Source organism: Lupinus angustifolius, chromosome LG10 (assembly GCF_001865875.1).
Source record: "Lupinus angustifolius cultivar Tanjil chromosome LG10, LupAngTanjil_v1.0, whole genome shotgun sequence".
NCBI lineage: Eukaryota > Viridiplantae > Streptophyta > Magnoliopsida > Fabales > Fabaceae > Lupinus > Lupinus angustifolius.
Window position 1 is genome coordinate 12338428 of NC_032018.1, and position 21202 is coordinate 12359629.

Genomic DNA, 21202 nt, shown 5'->3' on the forward strand with positions numbered 1-21202 from the left:
ACTTGATTAATGTTCAGAATCTCTAGTGAACATGAAGAAGAGTAGCATGGTAATAACTATGGTAGTCTTTTAGCCAAGGTGGAGATTTATTGATTATTGGCTAAAAGAATAAGATGATGAAAAGACTTTCTTGAGCCAAGCAAAAAAAGAAGTGGCTAAAGATCATCTTGAAGAAAGGGCGAATCTCTAGCCAAGTAAAAGGAAGTGGCTATGATGAAACCAACATTAATGTACTTTTCCCTTTGGCCACATAATCTTCAAGAGCTTTAGCTATAAATAGGAGTGCTCCATGCCATTGTAAGACACACCAAATACTTAGCTTAGTGCATATTCTCTCTTGTTGTTCTCTTGTTCTAATTGTGTGAGAAATACTTGAGTGGGAGTGAAATTGGGTGTACTTGGGTTTTGGGAAGTGAGTGAAACACTTGTAGTTCTCTTTTATCATAGTGGAATAATCTTTGTTGCTCTTCAGCTGTGGACATAGGCAAATTGCCAAACCACATTAAATTCTCGGTGTCATTTTCTCTATTATATTTTCTCCATGGGTCTTCCGCTCCAACATTATGTGACTATCTAGTTGTGTCTCCTTTTCTTTTAGGGCAACCGGACAAATCAAGAAAAAACATATTGTTAATTGATCACATTTTGATAAATAAAGAATGAAAATCAAGTATAATTAAAAAAATAAGCACTTACAACACGTCTTGCCGCTTCTTGAACTTGCTCATTGTCGATGACACCATCCTTGTTCTTACGGGCATCCACTCATAAAACATCGAGTTCTACTCTATGTGGAAACATATGTGTATCACATTTGTTCTCCAACTAACAAAACATAACCAATAATAATGTAGTTAGATATATATGCATACAAAACATAACCAATAATGTACTTCAAATTAATAATACTTACAATTTTTTCCTTGATTCCTCTATACCCCACTCGAGAAGCTCGGTATGGACATAAAGGCTTGGATGCCCTCTTGCGATTTTCATTACTTATTTTTTGAAAAAACAAACAACATTAATATCACCAATCATATATATGTATATACAAAAGTCAATACAAAGAATATGATTTTACCAAGAAAGACTCGTCTTATGTGCATAGGGTGACAAAGTCTTCCAATCCTCTAATTCAACGATATTTGCATATTTCTTTGGAGGTTTTAGGTAGACATTTCCATCAACATCTATGAGTAATTTTCCGGCATCAACTCGGAATTGTCGGAGAGCCTTGCCAGCCGATTTAAGGATATAATTCTTATCATCCTCACGAGTCACGAACATCAAAAGTTAACTGAAAACACATATACATTAACTATATTGCATGCAAACACATGCATATACATACATTGCATGAGAACGTAACACATATACATACAATGCATGAAAACACAAAAACTGAAAAATAAACTTACTATTATTTCATTTCAAATACGCTCATTCACGACATTCCCTACATCACTCCATTTGTTGAATGTTAACTTCACATTCTGCCTAACCATAACCCTAATGTAGCTAACCAATGACTTGCCACCATTCGAGTTTAATGGTTGGCCTTTAGAGTTCCATTGAACTTCTATCTTCACATCCTTACTTATGGACCGAATGTCATTCTTCATAGAAGTCATTCCATGTGTAGTTCATTTTCGAACAACAAATTGCTTGTCTTGTAGAGTCAGGGTAGCTTCGTCACCACTGTGAGAACAATGATTGTCACTTTGGGAAGTCATTGATGAAGTTTTTTGAGGTTTCTGAGAGTATAAGAGTTTATGAGAATATGAGGGTTTGCTGAGAGAATGGGGATTTTTTTCGAGTAAGTTTGAGAGCGTAGAGGAAACTGATTCATCTTTTAGATATTTAAACTGTAGTAACAATTCAACAACGCATATTAAAGATAGCGTTATTGTATTGACATCTTCAACAACGCTTCTTAAGGGTTGTGCTGTTGTTGTATATCCAACTGTTTATTACTCATTTTCATGAACACATAAACATCGCTTCCTAGATGATGCGATATCGAATATAATCTAATTGACAACGTTATCTCAAATATGAGTTATTGAATAGAATCTATTTGACAGCGCTATCTCAACCATGCGTTGTTGAATAGAATATATTGGCAGCGCTATTTAATTATGCGTTGTTAAATTGAACTCATTTTCCAAATTAATAACATATTTGTAATTATGCCCTGTTAAATTAACATTTTATATTACGAGTCACAACATGAATGTACGTTAATAAATAACATGAAGTTGTCATTATGTATATTACTATATTATTGTGTTTATTAATATGAAACTGCAAAAATATTAAACAATAAGTTTTGTTAATTTGTTTTTTGTGTTTATTAAGTTTTGTTAAATTATTTATTGTGTTTATTAATATGCAACTGCAAAAATATTATAAAAATAACCATCCAAATAAATAACAAAAAATAGAAATTAACATCCAAAATAATTGTTCATTTTTCATTCAAATAGGCAAAATACACTATAATGAACTAAATGATTTGGTAGATTATAATGAACTAAATGAAGAAAATCAATGAACTAACTAATTTACCAATTAATTCTTCATCTCATGCAAATCTTGTACAACAGTCACTTTCTTTCTGAAAATTGAGCCCTTTTTGAAAATCAAAAGATTTTAACGAGGGAAATCAATGACCTGAATGAAAGAGATCAATGAACTAAATAATTTATAAATTAATTCTTTATCTCACACAAATCTTATATAACAGACACTTTCCTTCTGAAATTTAGGCCCTTTTTTAAAATCAAAATATTTCAATGAGGGAAATGAATTACCTGAATGAAAGAGATCAATGAACTAATTTACAAATTAAATCTTTATCTAACACAAATCTTGTATAATAGTCACTTTCCTTATGAAATCTGGGTCCTTTTACCAAATCTAAATATGTTAAAGACTTCATTGACATGATTCTGAAACTGAAAAACAACTTTAGCTTCATGAACATACTCCTATAGAAACACATACTCTTACTAATGAAATATAACATGAAGTGAACTATAATAATTATAGATGAGCAATCATTAATATTGCAACAAACGAATAGACGCATAACCACTCAACCATTAATATTGCAACAAACGAAGAGATGCACAACTACTCAACCATTAATATTTGTGAGACTTAAAAAGTCGTATAAAATCAACAACGCATAATTAAGAAAGCGATGTTACTATGTCCTCTTCCACAGCGCTTTCTTATTTATGCGTTGTGGAATTCATTAACATTAATAACACTTTCAATTAAATACGTTGTTACACATAACTCATTCAAATCAGCGCTAACGTTACTGATGTTCAACAGCGTTGTGTCAAGAATGCACTATCGAAGTTACACACATTGATAGCGCTTGCCTTAGTATGCACTGTTGATGTTTTTCCGCCTCGTTGTCGACAACGTCGTTCAAAATTGCACTATTGAATGTCGTTGTTTATTACTATATCTGGCGTAGTAAATTCACATTTTTTATTTGATCTCACATTAGTTCATCCATCTTATTATGTATATATATAAGGTTTTTGGTCTTCCATCTATTTATTTTAATGTTGCCCGTTCTGTCTCGTTGCCATCCCTACTTCTTGTTGGGGGAGACCCCTATTTATAGTGGTTGAGTTGGATGACGTGGCCCTAGAGGGTACTATTGGCATGGCCGACCATCCTGTCTTGTCAAAGGCTGCTTTCCCATGTCAGACGACTTTAGTAGGGTTGTACTCTGTGCGTAGTTGACTTATAGCTTGTCGTAGGCCTAACAATCATATTGTACTCTGTTCTTGTTGTGTGGCAGAAAGGCATGTGAGGCTGTAAGGTAGTGTGACAGTGCGTTATTGGCGGCATGTCAAATGGGGAGTGGTCCTAGGCCTGACCTAGAATATCCGATCGTTAAGGGGTTGGCTTCCAGACAAGCCCAATGACTAGTCATACTCGGCCTTGCTTGGTCGAATATAAGATTACCTTTGAGTAGTTAGAATGCCCAGATAACCAGGATGGAACAGTAGGATATATATGATCACCACAAAATGAAAATATCAATTTAATCATAAAAAAATTCAAATATTAATCCATCAAATCTATATTAAGATCTAAAGTATTAAAAGCATAGCAACACACTCCTCATAATCCTTATCACCACCACAACCACGTTCTAGTTACCTCTTTGGCCACTCTACCCGCCACCATCTTGTCATCCTTAATGAGAAAAAAGGATATTAATGTTCTTTTAACTTGAAGAATTATAAATATAAAATAAAATATACAGTTACTGACCATTATAATACTGTCAGTGAATCGCAGTCCTTCGACAACACGTCAACACAAGTTACAGCGTTCAAACAGTCTTCATCTTTACTCATCTGGTCTTCATTTCCAAAATTAAAAGGACGATTCCGTCATTTACCAACAAGGGTATATCCGTCACAAAATAAATAAAAAATTAAATTACACACCTATCTCCATCTCCACCGTCCACATACTCCATCCAACGTCTCACATCGCTTCGCTTCTCAAAGAGTGGGAACAATTCTGAACCGTTGATAGTCACTCTTCACTTATATAAATAGCTACTACCTCACTCTCCTTCTTCACTCTCGAGAACACTCCATTCACGTGTTTCACCACTTTCTCTCTCCATTTCTCACACCTATTTCTTCATCACAGGTATTAACCTTCTCTAGATCCATTCATACATTATATCTAATATCATTTTTCGTTTTCCTTCAATTTATTACTATTTTTGTTATTTAGAACTAGATTTCGTTTCACGTAGATCGTAGTTTAAGTTTCAATGTTTAAATTTCCAATGTAGTTGAATTATGAGCTCGTGTTTCGAATTACCGAAACATTCAACTTACTAGTATATGAGATGAGATGATAACAACTTATTACGGTGGATTGTGGAAAGAATGAATCTCAGTTGTTGGATCTTATTTGAATTCTTTGAAGAGAAATACATGTTACATTTTGAAGTGGTTACATGATCTTTAACTAGCTTCTAATTTTGATTCCTTCATCTAAATTTATGTTAGTAAGATTTACTAGTTTTATGATTTTACTATGAAAACTATATAATCGTAATTTGATGTATTGTTATTTGCTAATTTCACAATGTTATTATAAAAACTATATAATCTTGATTTGGTATAGTTGTAAGGTTTGTAAGTTCTGATTTTATGTTTTTGAGTTGTAGGAAAAAAATGAGGGAGATCCTTCACGTGCAGGGAGGGCAATGCGGGAACCAGATCGGTTCCAAGTTCTGGGAGGTAGTTTGTGATGAGCACGGCATAGATCCAACCGGGAGGTATGTCGGGAACTCAGATCTGCAGCTGGAGAGGGTCAATGTTTACTACAATGAAGCCTCGTGCGGGAGGTTTGTCCCACGTGCGGTGCTTATGGACTTGGAGCCTGGTACCATGGACAGTGTCCGCACTGGCCCATATGGCCAGATCTTCAGGCCAGATAACTTTGTCTTCGGACAGTCTGGTGCTGGAAACAACTGGGCCAAGGGGCATTATACTGAGGGTGCTGAGCTCATTGACTCTGTACTTGATGTGGTGAGAAAGGAGGCTGAGAATTGTGATTGCCTTCAAGGTAAAGGGGAATTGAATGAGTAAACTATCAATTTAGTTGCTTAAATAATTCTATCATTGTAGTTAGTTGCTTCATTTATGAAGATTCAAATGAAGCAACTAACTACAAATGAGGTTTAGTTCATGGTTTTAGTGATATCTAATAGTTAGAACCTAAAGAGGAATGGGTTGATATGAATTTGTAAACAGGGACTGAAGTGCAACTAGGCAATAATTTTGGGGATTGTTGGTAGTTAGACCATCTTCCAATTATGATTTAGTTACTTTTTTAATTATATTATATGTATGGGTTAATTCCTAAAGATGAATTAGTTGATAAGAATTTTGTAAATTCTGGGACTAAATTGTAACTAGTGAATTGTCATTTGTTTTTGTTGCAGGGTTTCAGGTGTGCCACTCTCTGGGAGGTGGTACTGGGTCTGGGATGGGTACCCTTTTGATTTCTAAGATCAGGGAGGAGTATCCTGATAGGATGATGCTGACATTTTCTGTGTTCCCTTCGCCCAAGGTGTCGGATACTGTGGTGGAGCCTTACAATGCCACTCTCTCCGTTCATCAATTGGTTGAGAACGCCGATGAGTGCATGGTTCTGGATAACGAGGCCCTCTACGATATCTGTTTCAGGACTCTGAAATTGACTACTCCTAGCTGTAAGTACTGAATACTCAGCTTATCTTGAGAATGTGTTAAATTGCTAATCTGGTCAGATGAGATATGACATACTCTAAAAATGCATACTGTTGACTAGTATATACTAGTATGAATGCTTCACCAGTTAAATTTGTTTTAAATTATTAGTTATTATGAACTTGTTCTTTAATTCAAAACCTTTAATGAGTTATTGATTTAATTTGTAGCTGATCTGGTTATTATTCCTTTAATAATGAGTTGGGTGACTTTGTCCTGTTGTGTATCATTGGGCGTCTGTAGTTTACTCAGTGTGATTGTATGTTGCAGTTGGTGACTTGAACCACCTGATCTCAGCAACCATGAGTGGGGTCACTTGCTGCCTTCGTTTCCCAGGTCAACTCAACTCTGACCTCCGAAAACTGGCTGTAAATCTCATCCCCTTCCCTCGCCTTCACTTCTTCATGGTTGGATTTGCACCCCTTACCTCCCGTGGGTCCCAGCAGTACCGTGCATTAACGGTCCCAGAACTGACCCAGCAAATGTGGGATGCCAAAAACATGATGTGTGCCGCTGATCCTAGACATGGACGCTACCTTACAGCATCAGCAATGTTCCGGGGTAAGATGAGCACCAAGGAAGTGGACGAGCAAATGATAAATGTCCAGAACAAGAACTCTTCCTACTTTGTTGAGTGGATCCCCAATAATGTTAAGTCAAGTGTTTGTGACATTGCACCTCGGGGGCTTTCCATGGCCTCCACCTTCATTGGGAACTCAACCTCCATTCAGGAAATGTTCCGGAGAGTGAGTGAGCAATTTACTGCCATGTTCAGGAGAAAGGCTTTCTTGCACTGGTACACCGGGGAAGGTATGGATGAAATGGAATTCACAGAAGCAGAAAGCAACATGAATGATCTCGTGTCGGAATACCAGCAGTATCAAGATGCCACTGCTGATGAGGAAGGGGAGTATGAAGATGAAGAAGAGGAACCTGAGATGATGTGAAGGGGCCAAATATAAGTACTAGTCTGGTCTCTCCTACTTATTGCACTATGCTATATGATGCAAAGTGTGTTTAATCTGTTCTCCTACATGAAAGATTGTAATTAGTAGTATGTTTTGAGGGCTGGTGATGAGACTAATATGGAGATTGGAAATGCCTATTTTCCTTCTCTAATATTTGTGGGCAATAGAGGTTAATGGTAGTGGGAGTTTGGGTACATGTTTTAAAGTATTCTTGCAGCACCTATCTGTTTGTTCTATATTTGCCTGTGTGTTATTCCTATTTAGTACATTGCATCATGTTTCCGTGATATTTTTGTTAATCTCATGCATGACCTTTCTCTAAATTTGATTCTTGAAATGTCTGCGACTCAAAATTTGATTCTCATGGTCCCTTAATTTTAATACGGAAGAGCGTATGAAAATATCTAGTTATGAACAATGTTACTGATATTCTCAAGTATGATGTAGTTACACGACGTGATATTAAACCTATATGATGAATAAATGTAAGAAACTTTGACAACAAAGTTTCGGGCCAATAGTAAATAAATATAGAAACTAGTCCAATTGCCAAGTAGGTTTATTTTTGCACTAAATAATCGGATTTTCTTAGGAGGTAGGTGATTAAATTATTAAAAGTGAACTTAGTTTTTGGCCAATGGCCCGACATGACTCAAAATAGGGTTCCCATTTTCAGGCGATGTTAAATTACGTTTGATATTAATATTTGCTAACCTAACCCACATGTTTCATCAAAGCTCATCATATTTTAATAGCTTCAATTGAGAGTGGTTGTTTCAGAATCATTCCCACGAATATTTTGGTTAAGCATAGTAATTTTTTTATTGGGATTACAACATACTATCCCAAAAATAATGCTATAGAGCTGCGGTGAAGGGAACTGTGAGAGGGCGATGCTATTAGTGATGCAGTGGGCTGATGAAGAAGACAATAAAAGCTAGGGTAAAGTTGTTATAGTAGCAATTTAATCTCAATCATTAATTTTTTAATAATAAATCAACGATTCTCTTTTACTTGAACATAATTGAGTATGAAATCCATTAATTCAGAGAAAGTATCTTCGAATTTGTTGTATAGAAACATATTTATATTTATATAGAAATGACCGATAATATATTGGTAATATATTAAAAAATTAATTCTAATTAATATATTAAAAACTTAATCCTAAATAGTTATTTCTGATAAAATTTCTTCTATGGTTTAAATTAATTAATTGTCATTAAGATTAATATTTTTTGGTGGTATCTTTTCACTCTATGGGTAAGGAACTAATTCTTCTTGGGGTGTGTGTCTGCTCATCCCAATAAATGTCACTCACAGGAATCAAAACATTAATCTTTTGGTCATCCTAAGGATTTAGCTAGACCTTATATCACTTGATCAACGCCTTATTGGTCATTAAAACAATATGTAATCATATTAAATAAATCAATTTTTTGGCTAGTTTATTATATTAGTCAATATTTTTATATTTTTTTAAAAAGGGGCTAAAACTCAGAAATGAAAATTACATCTTATGGATACTGAACAGAGAAGATGACCTTAATACCTAGGAATGACAACAAGATAGATTGGGGTTACGTTTGTACTTACCCAATCCCAAAATGTAGAACCTGACTGAACCCATCCTAAAATTTGGCGGAGTTTAAAACAATGCTACCTTGTCCTTAGCAGGGCCATCTAGATGATCAGCTAACTTCTTTCCCTCTTTGGAGATATGATTCAAAGTAATTTGCTATTGTTGTTACGTTGTAAGAGGGATCTAATCTCTCTAACCAAAACATACAATGATGTGTCTCATGACAAAATTCATTTATAGGGTAAGTATTGGAATAGGCAAAGTAACTGCTATTTGAAGACCATAGAAAGCACCCCAAAGTTCAACTTTACTCAAGTATTGATACCCATATTACAAGCTTATTAGTGGCGTTTACAAGCTTCATGATATCTAAAATAGTATAGACCACAAAGTACTCACTCAATAAGGAGTTAGTACCCTAGAAAAGATTATGTGTTTTAGTGGTGTTTAGATTCATACCGATCTAAAAGAAAAATAAAAAACCGATTAAATAAACGAAACCTTAAAACTGAATTTGTTTAAATGATATAGATTGTTTTAAAAAAAATTAATCCAATCAATTCAATTTTTGGTTGCAATGATAGGAACTAGACCAAACCAAATTTTATATGCATATAGGCAGAACACACAATTTTTGGTTGCAATGATAGGAACTAATTATTAATGTTGAATTTTGGATATATATTAAACTTGGTATTCTTAGAGTTGACTTGTTGATTTTTATGTAAGATTGACACTTTAAAAATATACTAGATTTATTATTTTAGTTACATGTGGTTCTTTGACAAATGAGTTTATTTTATATGTAAACCAATTTAATAAGCTATTTGAGATAATTTATAAATTAGGCTTATGTCATTTTACACTTATATATTAACTAATCTTTTGAAACCATTTTGATTCAATCAACTAGTTATGAGCTTTCAAATAATTTATAGACTAGTCTTGCTAAACAAAAACTGAATGTAACTTCAAGGTGAAAGCTTATATTTTTACCTTTAGATCTTCAAATTTTAATTTAATTAAGAGAATAAAATATCTCCTCATATTAAGATATAAGTTATCTTCTCCAAAATTAAGAACAAATAAATACAAATACAATTTATTTACCAAAAAAAGATAACTGCAAATACAATTTTAAAAGTGTACTATATTATTGAATAAAAAGCATTGCTAAAAACACTAAATAGAAGGGTCAGTTCAACCACTAAACTGAACCATATATCGGTTCATTTCAGCCCTAAACCAACCATCAAAAAATCCATTTTGAAAACCTAATGATGAATTGGTGAAAAATTGCTTAGACCTGTTAAAACCTACGATGAAACAGTTAAAGTTAATTCTTATAAAATGTTAAAACGTTGAGATATATAAATTTAAACTTCAACTATATGTATGTCTTCATAGGTTGTTTCTGATTATTATTCACATTATCGTGTTTTGTGAGTTGTAACATGTATGGTGAGGCACTGATCTTTGTAGCATGTAGAAGGAAATTTGTTATGCAAGTTGTTATTATCAATTTATGACTGCCATAAGTCACACACTAGTTGTGGTTTCAGTTAAAATAGAAAGATAACTCAAACTAGAGTAGGATAAAAGTGTAAAAGTTGAGTTGGTTAAGACTTTCCTCATATAGAAAATAGTTGATAGTTTTGAAAATCTGTTATGTCTTGGTTACTATAAATAACATACATTAAATCAATACAATCAACTCTATGTTTTTACTCATACAACTTATATTCTCTAATTCATCTTCCTCTCTGCACTCTCTTCTTCTTCTTTCTGTTAACAACTCCAACAAATTCTGGTATCAGAGCAATACGAAAGAGGGACCTGCCAAAAGGAAAAGATTCACAATAAGGTGAATGATTCTTGGTTCAGTTCGAAGGAATCAGTGAGTGAAGCAATTCGGTGAAGTCCATAAGGTTGCAGGTGAATGACAGATTCACGAATTGAAGAACAATCCCTCGACAAAATCCAAGATGGTGGGAAATGGCAACAATCTGCCATCAATAGGGCTCCCAATTCTCACAGAGAAAAATTGGGATAGATGGAGAACACAAATGAAAGTGCTCTTCAGTTTTCAAGAAGTAAGTGAAGTAGTAGAAGATGGAATTCCTCCCTTACAAATGGAAGCCACTGAGCTGCAAAGAGCAACCTTCAAAGATGCCAAGAAAAAGGACAATAAAGCTCTGTTCTTGATTCACCAATGTGTGGATGATGTGCATTTCGAAAAGATTCAGAATGCAACCACTGCCAAGGAAGCTTGGGACACTCTGATTCGAAGTCATGCTGGGGGAGAAAAGATAAAAAAGGTGAAACTTCAGACCTTAAGAAGACAATATGAATTGTTGTACATGGAAGAAGGAGATAGGATAGGAGAATACTTCACTAAGGTGTTAAATATCACCAATCAGATGAAGGGGTTTGGAGAACAAGTAACAGATCTCATGATAATTGAAAAGATCATGAGATATTTGCCTCAAAAGTTTGATTTCATAGTTGTAGAAATTGAAGAATCAAAAGATGTGAATGCAATGAAGATTAAGGAACTGCAAAGTTCACTTGAAGCACATGAAATGAGGATGCTTGAGAGAAATCCAATCAAGAAATCAGAACAAGCACTAAAGGCTAGCCACTTCACAGAAGATGATAGAAAGAGAGACAAGAAATGGAAGGGAAAACAACATCATCAGAAAAGGTGGCCTCTGAAATCAGAAAAGAACAAACCAAATCATGATTGGCCTGAATCTTCTAGAGGAGGGTCAAGAATGAATAAAAAAGGAAAAAGGTTTGATAAGAAGAAAGTGGAGTGCTTCAACTGTCACAAGATGAGACATTATTCCTATGAGTGCCATGCAGAGAAGGCAAGAGGCAATGAAGAAGTCTATGCAGCACGAGAAGATTCAGATCAAGAACCTCTAAACCTCATGGTCACAACAAGTGGTGGGGACTCACAAACTGAATCTTGGTACTTAGACTCATGTTGCTCAACTCACATGACCAAGCATAAAGAATGGTTGACCAACTTTGATTCATCAAAGAAAAGCAAAGTGAAATTTGTTGACGATAATTCATTAGAAGTGGAAGGAATGGGCAATGTAATAATCAAGAGACAGAATGGCTCCAAGGCAATGATCACAAATGTTCTTTATGTGCCTAACATGAAATGTAACTTACTTAGCATAGGTCAGCTAGTGGAAAAAGGCTTCAGTGTTCTAATGAAGGATGACAAACTTGAATTGTTTGATACTAACAAAAACTTGATCATTAGAAGCAGACTAATAAGAAACAGAACATTCCAGGTTGACATCAAAGCAGCTGAAGTACAGTGCTTAGCCATGATGGAAGCCTCTAATGAAAGTTGGCTATAGCACTCAAGGTATTGGCACTTGAACTTTAGAAGTCTACATAATCTAGGGATCAAATAGATGGTGACTGGATTACCAATCACCTCACTATCTGAAAATATATGTGAAGTGTGCTTGGTTGGAAAGCAAACCAGAAATCCCTTCAAAGTATATGTGTGTATGAGATCGTTGTCTACTCAGATATTTGTGGGCCCTTCGAATCAAACTCCTTAGTAGACAACAGGTATTACATAATATTTGTTGATGAATTCAGCAGGATGACTTGGCTTGATGTGCTGAAAACAAAAGGAAAGGCACTTGAAGCATTCCAAAATTTCAAAGTTGTTGCTAAAAGGGAAAGTGGTAGACAACTAAAGATACTTAGAACAGCTGGAGGAGGTGAATACACATAAAATGAGTTTGAAACATACTGCATGAAGCAAGGGATCAAGCATGAAGTAACCTCACCATACACACCACAACACAATGGTCTAGCAGAGAGGAGAAACATGACCATAATGAACATGACAAGGAGCTTGATCAAAGAAAAGGATCTCCCTCAAAAATTCTGGGCAGAAGCAGTGTCAACTTCAGTCTATATTCTGAATAGAAGCCCTACTAAGAAGATTGAAGGAAAAGTACCAATTGAGATATGGTCTGGAAGAAAACCATCAGTTAGTCATTTCGGGGTATTTGGCTCACTAGCCTTTAGACATGTCCCAGAACAAAAAAGAACAAAGCTGCAAAATAGAAGTGAAGTAATGGTGTTTGTTGGTTATCACCCCACAAGTGCTTATAGGTTGTATGACCCAATCAAAGAAAAAATCACAATCAGCAGAGATGTTCTTGTTCTAGAGCATGAAAGGTGGGACTAGAAACTGATGCACACTAGTCTAAAGAGGGTGATCCCTAGTGGCATTGAAGAGGCAACAAGCTTTGAGACTCAGCAAACAAGTGAACTAGAAGAAATTGAACATGAGCCAACAATAGTAGACCCATATCAAAGAACACAGAGACATAGATCAAGACCCATTAGATTCAGTGACTATGAAGTAAACTTAGATAATCAGATCACTGAAGAAGGTGACTTGATTCACCTAGCATTGATGGTTGAAGCAGTTCCACTAAATGACACAGAGGCACTAAAACAGGAAGTCTAGAAGCAAGCTACGAAGGAAGATATCAATGCTATTGAAAGGAATGAGACCTAGAATCTAGTAGAATTACCAGAAGGTAAGCATCACATTGGGGTGAAGTGGATCTTCAAACAGAAGATAAACCCTGATGGATTAGTATTAAAATACAAAGCGAGACTAGTTGCTAAAGGATTCCTACAAAAACAAGGGCTAGACTACTCAGAAGTCTTTGCTCCTGTGGCTAGAATTGAAACCATCAGAATGGTGATTGCAATTTCTTGTGTTAGAAATTGGTCCATGTTTCAGCTTGATGTAAAATCTACATTCTTACATGGGCCATTAATGGAAGAGGTGTATGTGCAACAACCACCTGGTTTTGTTAAAAGAGGCAAAGAACAGTTGGTCTACAGATTGAACAAAGCCTTGTATGGCTTAAAGCAAGCCCCAAGGGCATGTAATAGAAGGATTGATTCCTTCATGCACAAACTAAACTTCAAAAAGTGAACTGTTGAACATGGTGTTTATGTCAAAGAAGGGAAGATTGGAGATCTACTAATCATTTGCTTATATGTAGATGACTTGTTAATCACAGGATTAAACTCAGAATCCATCAAAGAGTTCAAAAAGATCATGCAAGCAGAATTTGACATAACTGACTTAGGCAAGCTGAGTTACTTCCTTGGGATGGAATTTTCATACACCACTGCAGGGATACTAATGCACCAAAGGAAGTATGCAATAGAAATGCTAGAAAAGTTCAACATGAAGGCCTGCAATGCTGTATCAACTCCAGCAGAAGCAAGCTCAAAATTGAATAGAGATGAAGAAGGAGAGCATGTGAATGAAACTCAGTTTAAGCAAATAGTTGGGTCCCTTAGATTTCTATGCAATAGCAGACCTGATCTAGCATTCAGTGTTGGTGTAGTGAGCAGGTTTATGTGCAAGCCCAAAAGGTCTCATATGCTAGCTGCCAAGAGGATCTTAAGATACATCAAAGGGACAATTGACTATGGAATTTTGTTTCCAAATGAAAGTGATAACTCTGCATTGAATCTAATTGCCTATTCTGATTCAGATTATGGAGGAGATCTGATTGAAAGAAAGAGCACCTCAGGCTATTTGTTCTTGATCAATCATGCACCCATCTCGTGGTGTTCAAAGAAGCAAGATGTTATTGCCTTGTCAAGTTGTGAAGCTGGATATATATATGGATGTTATGCTGCTTGTCAAGCAGTATGGTTAGAAGAATTGCTTGCTGAAATGAAGATTGATGTGCAAAAGCCATGCATTGAAGATAGACAATGTATCAGCTATAAATCTATCAAGGAATCCCACGAGCCATGGCAGAAGTAAACACATAGAGGTGAGGTTTCACTTTCTAAGAGATCTAGTAAACAAAGAGAGAATAAAAGTAACACACTGCAAAACAGGAGAACAACTCGCAGATGGATTTACCAAGGCACTCAAAACAGATAGATTTGCAAAGCTAAGAAGACGAAGTGGAGTAGTCTCGACACATGAATTGAATCCTACCCAAGACTTGAATTAGAAGGGACTGTTAAAATAGAAAGATAACTCAAGCTAGAGTAAGATAAAAGTGTAAAAGTTGAGTTAGTTAAGACTTTCCTCATATAGAAAGTAGTTGATAGTTTTAAAAATATGTTATGCTTTGGTTAATTTCATGCATTTGATTTCAACTTTGTAATCTCGACTAATAAAGTTAATTTCATGCATTTGATTGATATTTGATCCTCTCCAATCAATATCCACATTACATAATTATGCATAAAGTTTATCTACAAAATAACTTTCATATGCATAAGGGGAAAAAACCAATTTATTTCATCGAATCTTGTGAAAGCATGAAGTTCTCATTAAGAGCACTGAATAACATCACTTCTTCATCTAATCTTTAGTATTTGAAAATAACAATTTTTAATATGTTTGCAAATTCATGAGCGTTGATTTTTTAAAATATTTGCAAATGACGTATTCAGAAATATAAAATCATTTCATGAAATTTGTCATATAGCCCACTAGGAAGAAATATAAAAAAACTTTATGACGAAGAAGTTAACTCCATACATAGGTATCTAGACTGTACTATAACTTCAACGTTGCATAAGCTGATGGCGAATCAGTTAAGTCAATTAAAAGAACCTTATGTTAAAATAATTAAATAAATAAATAACTAAAGTCTTTTGACAATTCATACAACACCGTCATAGATATCAATATTTCATGACAATTCTCTTTTAAATAAGTAAACCCTCTCATTAATGAAGTAATAATTATTTCACTTTATTTCTCTTAGTTACATGGCATTTTTCAATGAATGTAATATATATTCACGATTTATGCACATTCAGTATATTATCCACCATTCATTTATATTATTTTTTTTAAAGATCCAATAATAATTAAATATAAATAGTGAATAACGTAGTGACAACTATCAAACTTATACACTGTTTGTACATATATTTTTTTCTTCTCCTTTTCATTTCCTTAACATTGAAGTTTTCCTTCTTTTCTCTGCTTTAATTTGTCAACTCTTCCCAATTGCCATTGTAAAAAAGCGTCAACTTGTGTTTTTATGGCTAATAGATAAAATATGTTATTATGGAAAAGTACTGTTTGGTTTATGGAATGTTTTTAAGCACATTATGGCAAATGTAATATGAAAAAGAAATTCCTACCCAAAAATATGGAATTAAAATTTTCTTCTACATTCACACAAGTCATGAATGTTTTCTTAAAAAAAATTATATCAATTATGAGCAAAGTCACATTTTAAAATGAGATTTTCATAAATATAAATTGTTTACATTATTTATCATTTTGTCCATTGAGAAGAAATTAAATAGAACCCTATGATGAAGAAGTTAAGTCAATAAATAGGTGGAGAGGGTTTCATTGATGGAACTGCATTCTACTTATCTCTTACCAACTAATCTTAAATTGACTAATTGATGTGTAGTAAATGTACTTTGGTTTCGAAATGAACGTGTGGCAGCTAAACCCTGGTTTCAATAAGCAGGTGGGTCACCATCAACTAAATAATAAAAATTTGATATTTATATACTACCCACTATTTATTTTTATTACTTTTTAAAATAATTAATAATAATTAAATATAAATAATTGATGATGCAGTGATAATATATAAAATTTATATAAGTAGATAAATTTTATTCTCAATAAATACTTACATTCTTATAATGAATGAACACGTAAATTGAGTTAGAAATATTAAATAATTATAACATCTCAAATTGAAAAATATAAGAAAAGATTTCTTTATTTTTTCTGTTTTCATTCTTGGTTTATGTATCTATTGTTCCAGCACACTATTTCTAGATAAAAATATGTATACACCAATATCGTAATAGTTTTTTATATTTTTATTATATCATTCATTATTTATATACTAACTTTTAAGTATAAAGAATATAAACGAATGATTGTTATATTGATGGTATATATTTAATAATATTAAATTCATTTTTTTATAACCCCACCAATAAGTAACAATACCAAGGTTAATGTGGCAAGCTTAGGGAGATAAACAGCTCACAAGTAGATCAAAATTCACAAGTTAAGACAACACAACTAAAATGAGAAAGCCCTATTAATACATTAGCTTCATGCCACACAATTTGGTAAAAATGCCTAATTATTCGGTGGTATATTTCCTTGAGACCTTATCAACTTTGACTTTGCTTGAAATGTATGTGCATAAAGTGTTATGGAAATTTAGCTTCAGATATTGCGTATACAAGATAAATTATAGCAAATACACGTTTCAAATCATCTATACAAGAAAGTATTAATTTATTTTGTTATATTTGTTGGTGGTTAAGGATAAGGTATGATATACCATACCAACATTTCAGACCCTTATCTTAATACAAGTGTGAATTAGATTATTATAGTTGGAATATAAAGTAGCTTTTATTTGTCCTCTTCATCAATACCAGTTCCCACTAGGGTAGAGAAGAGAATACCTTTTTAATGTGAGTGGGAATGGATGGCTATAAACCAGGTATGTTATCCTAAATAGTGTCTCAAACTATATCTCGAACCAATGATATTGAAAGAAAACAAAATAAATAAATAAATACTTAATATTTTAATTAATATGACATGTTTTTATTGATTTGAGACATGGTTTAGATCCAATTTGGGATAATAAATCCTTGGCAAAAAGATAGAAAAGTTAGAATTGTACAATTAAAAGTTAAAACTGTTTTGGTGGGCCATTGATTTGGCTAGTTTCTTCTCCTATGGTGCCATGCCACCCCCTATAGATATCCCAATGAAGGAAAATATGAAGGAAATTGTTTTTGTATTACAAAAAGTGATTCACTTACCTCACATAAAGTTGGTGAAGAAAAATATATAAAAATTGAGTGATGCAACACCTATACATTAACCCACCTAATAGTCACCACGTCCATTTAATTTCGTAAGATGATTTTGCACATTACATCAACACCAAACCAACAATCTCAACGCATTTCCTTTGCTTTCATTGAATTATCATCCATAATATCATGCGAGTATAACATCTATGATTACCAATATAAAGATTTTTATATAATTAATATATATATCATTTATCATTTATTTGTATTACTTATATTTGAACGTGAATGATGATTAGATATAAATAGTGAATAATATATTATTATTAATGTAAAAAAACTATTAGTATGACTTACTATGAAAGATACATAAATTTTGATGGTTGTAGTAATACTTCCACTTAGTCACTTACTATGACAAATACAAATATATAAATGTTGGTGGTTATAGTAATACTTCAAATTCGTCATAAATTCCTTCTCATCTTCACCTTCTTCAATAGAATCTAAATATTTGATTTTAGGTGAACAATGGAGTTGTTTAGTACGTGTCACAGTAGTACTCAATAATGTTGGTGGTTTTTTATTCTGGTATTGCAAATTAAATGACATATAATGGTGTTTGATCATATGATTCAACGTCTATAGCGAAAGCAGTTTTGTGTTTATGATTGGTGCAAAGAAAGTGAAGAGCGAAAAGAAGAAATGCCTTATACATCATTTTAAGTTTTAAGAATAAAAAAATAAGAGAAAAATATATATGCCCTAACAGTTTTATATATTGTCATTGCATTATTTATTATTCATATTTAGTCATTATTATCTCTTCAAAAAAACTAATACAAATAAATAATAAATTATATACTATCTGCATATAAATCGTTACACAAACACGTAAATATTGCATTCAAATAATAATCAAAATTCTGCATCTTTTAACCAAGCTAACATGGTGTAAAACTCATAAAGAAGCACCGAAATTCAATATATTAAAATACATTATATCTCTCACAATTTGTATCACTATATATGTAATAAGTTATGATTAGTTAAAAAAATATGTATTTAAGTTAAAATTTTATTTCTTAAATATTTTTATGATTAATAATAGCTGATAAGAACTAGAGTGATGCAAATTATAAAACAAAAGATATCATCGGGATAAAATAAACTCAAAGACACTTGTAAAGTTACCTTCACTACCTTGTTTAAAATAAAAGCACGTTAAATTGAATAATTTGATTTAAATTCAAACAAACTTGGAATTCAATATATTAATAAAAAGAGTTTAAAATCTATGCAATGTTAGTACAAAGTTTTTATAATGTCACTATATTATTTACTATAGATTTGTATTACTTTTATTTAAGAGTCAATGATGATTAACATATGAATGATTGTTAAAAATGTAAAAAACACTTACACTATATACATATTAAATTCTAATAAAAATACTATACAATATTTTAAATAATTTTTAATATTATAATTAAATAGATTAAATAAATAGCAAATTTTACAAGTTGTACCAAATATTAAGTCCCTCTTATCCTTATTATAAGACATTCTCAACTAAATTATGCATACTTTAAAAGTAGTCACATTTATTGATTGTTTAAAAAATATCACGATATTACAAATTTAAACCATTTTGTATTTTTCATTAACTAATATATTCAATGTCGACAAAGCAATAGTGATAAAAACTTTTAATATAGACAAACAAACCACTAAAACAATAGTTTTTGGGTACTATTAAATATATTCTTATTATATATGGATAATATGTTAATCTTTTAAGATGTATGAGTGTCTCATCTAACATGTGTTGCTCCAATAAATCAAACCTTAAATCTTTTGGTCTTTTTAAGATATACCAAACCTTATAGTGAGTCTCTCATGGGAGGAGATGCATATAAAATTGAGTTATGAACCAAAAAAATGCTCATAATTATGGGTGGTTGTAATTTATTTTTTGGGATATGAAATGTCCATCATTACAACCCTAGCCATAAAAGTGTTACGTGATATGTCAATTAATGTTCGGAAAGTAGGTAACATAATTACATTTCAACTAAAATGTGATTGTTGTTTTATGGATCTAAAGACAAAACGTATCACATTTTTATTATGAGATATTTCATTTTCATTAAATAAATAAAGTCGTGTAATTTATCGATAATAGAAGAAATTCATGCAAATTAATTAAGTATTTAGTCTTTATGAAAATATATTTCCTGTCACCGTTATTTAAAGTTTTAAGCACACGCAATAATTAAAATATTGATTTCATGCGATTATTCGGAATCTAAGTTTCTAACTCATCATGTGTAAGCCACCTTGTCTATGCTTATGTTTGACACACCCAATGACAAAATATTAAATTTGTGAGGTAGGGAAGAAATGAATGTTTAAGAATTATGAAATACATCTGCGAAACGATTTTAAAACTTCATTTCTCATTCAAAATTCAATTCATAAAATAGACACATGATAAATCAAATAAATGAAATAATTTTTCTTCTTACTAAGTTTGTTTGTAATAAAAAATTTAAAAAGACTAAGAAAATGGTCAATTTAGATCACTTTTTGCAACGCAATGGATGAGGTGGTGTGACAGAAATGTAAGCATAAATAAAGAATCTTCATATAGTTCACCAAAAATAAAAAAAAGTGGTCAAAATGGACAGCTATTATTATTATTATTATTATTATTATTATTATTATTATTATTATTATTATTATTATTATTATTATTATTATTATTATTATTATTATTGTGTTGCATTAGCATATAATGGTTGAGTATTGTGACACAAGCAAAACCATAGAGTATGCTTAAAAAATTGGTTCACTCTCCACTACTTTAAAGAAAGCAATAACTAAAAAAGAATGGGAAAAGACCCAAGAATAAAATAGTAAGCCTACACCAAAAAAACCTCCATCTTTGGCACGTGCTCTCTCTTTCTCAGAGTCATGGTCGTAATTATATTCATAGCATCTAATTTCCATTGCACATTTTATTTCTATTTTTTATTTATAAAAAACAGTGTAGAATGTAGAATATTCAACCATGGCAACAATTTGTCTATGCCATTCATCAAAGGTCACTCTTATGATTATTCAGATGCTATATTCTTCACTTTGACCAACTTTTTTAGCAGTGAGGCCGGATGAAAACATGGTTACCTTAGAATAAGAACATGATCTCCTAGTAGCGTAAGATTGAATCACAATGATACGTTTGCATTAGGATATAACTTAATCCATTAGGTAGAATTTGACCATGTAACTTATTGGACCATGTCAAATTTAAAAATATTTTTTCTAATCATAAAATTGTATGTCACCACCATCATAATTTGCATCGCAACAACTATAATGACTATAATTATAAGGATTGCAACTATAACCTCAACCATAACTATAACTACAATTTAAAACATGACCTAGAATTGATATATCAAAATTGGCTCAGGGAAAAA

General features: G+C 32.6%; 2 protein-coding genes across 2 annotated transcripts; both read left to right on the forward strand.

Moving 5' to 3' along the window:
• On the forward strand, positions 4562-7602 carry LOC109358490 (tubulin beta-6 chain). Its single transcript, XM_019602747.1, has 4 exons — positions 4562-4695; positions 5225-5625; positions 6005-6274; positions 6582-7602. The coding sequence occupies exons 2-4, from the start codon at positions 5232-5234 to the stop codon at positions 7256-7258; spliced, it is 1341 nt and encodes a 446-aa protein (XP_019458292.1). The 5' UTR covers positions 4562-4695; positions 5225-5231; the 3' UTR covers positions 7259-7602.
• Positions 10847-12238, forward strand: LOC109358025. Its single transcript, XM_019602091.1, has one exon. It carries the CDS (start codon positions 10847-10849, stop codon positions 12236-12238), a length of 1392 nt encoding a protein of 463 aa, XP_019457636.1.

Bases quoted from the DNA above. Each gene is read 5' to 3' on its own strand.
- LOC109358490 (XM_019602747.1), top strand. From the start codon at position 5,232: ATGAGGGAGATCCTTCACGTGCAGGGAGGGCAATGCGGGAACCAGATC. The intron at 5,626-6,004 runs GTAAAGGGGAAT...TTTTTGTTGCAG, and splicing joins GAATTGTGATTGCCTTCAAG to GGTTTCAGGTGTGCCACTCT. The intron at 6,275-6,581 runs GTAAGTACTGAA...TGTATGTTGCAG, and splicing joins GAAATTGACTACTCCTAGCT to TTGGTGACTTGAACCACCTG.
- LOC109358025 (XM_019602091.1), top strand. From the start codon at position 10,847: ATGGTGGGAAATGGCAACAATCTGCCATCAATAGGGCTCCCAATTCTC.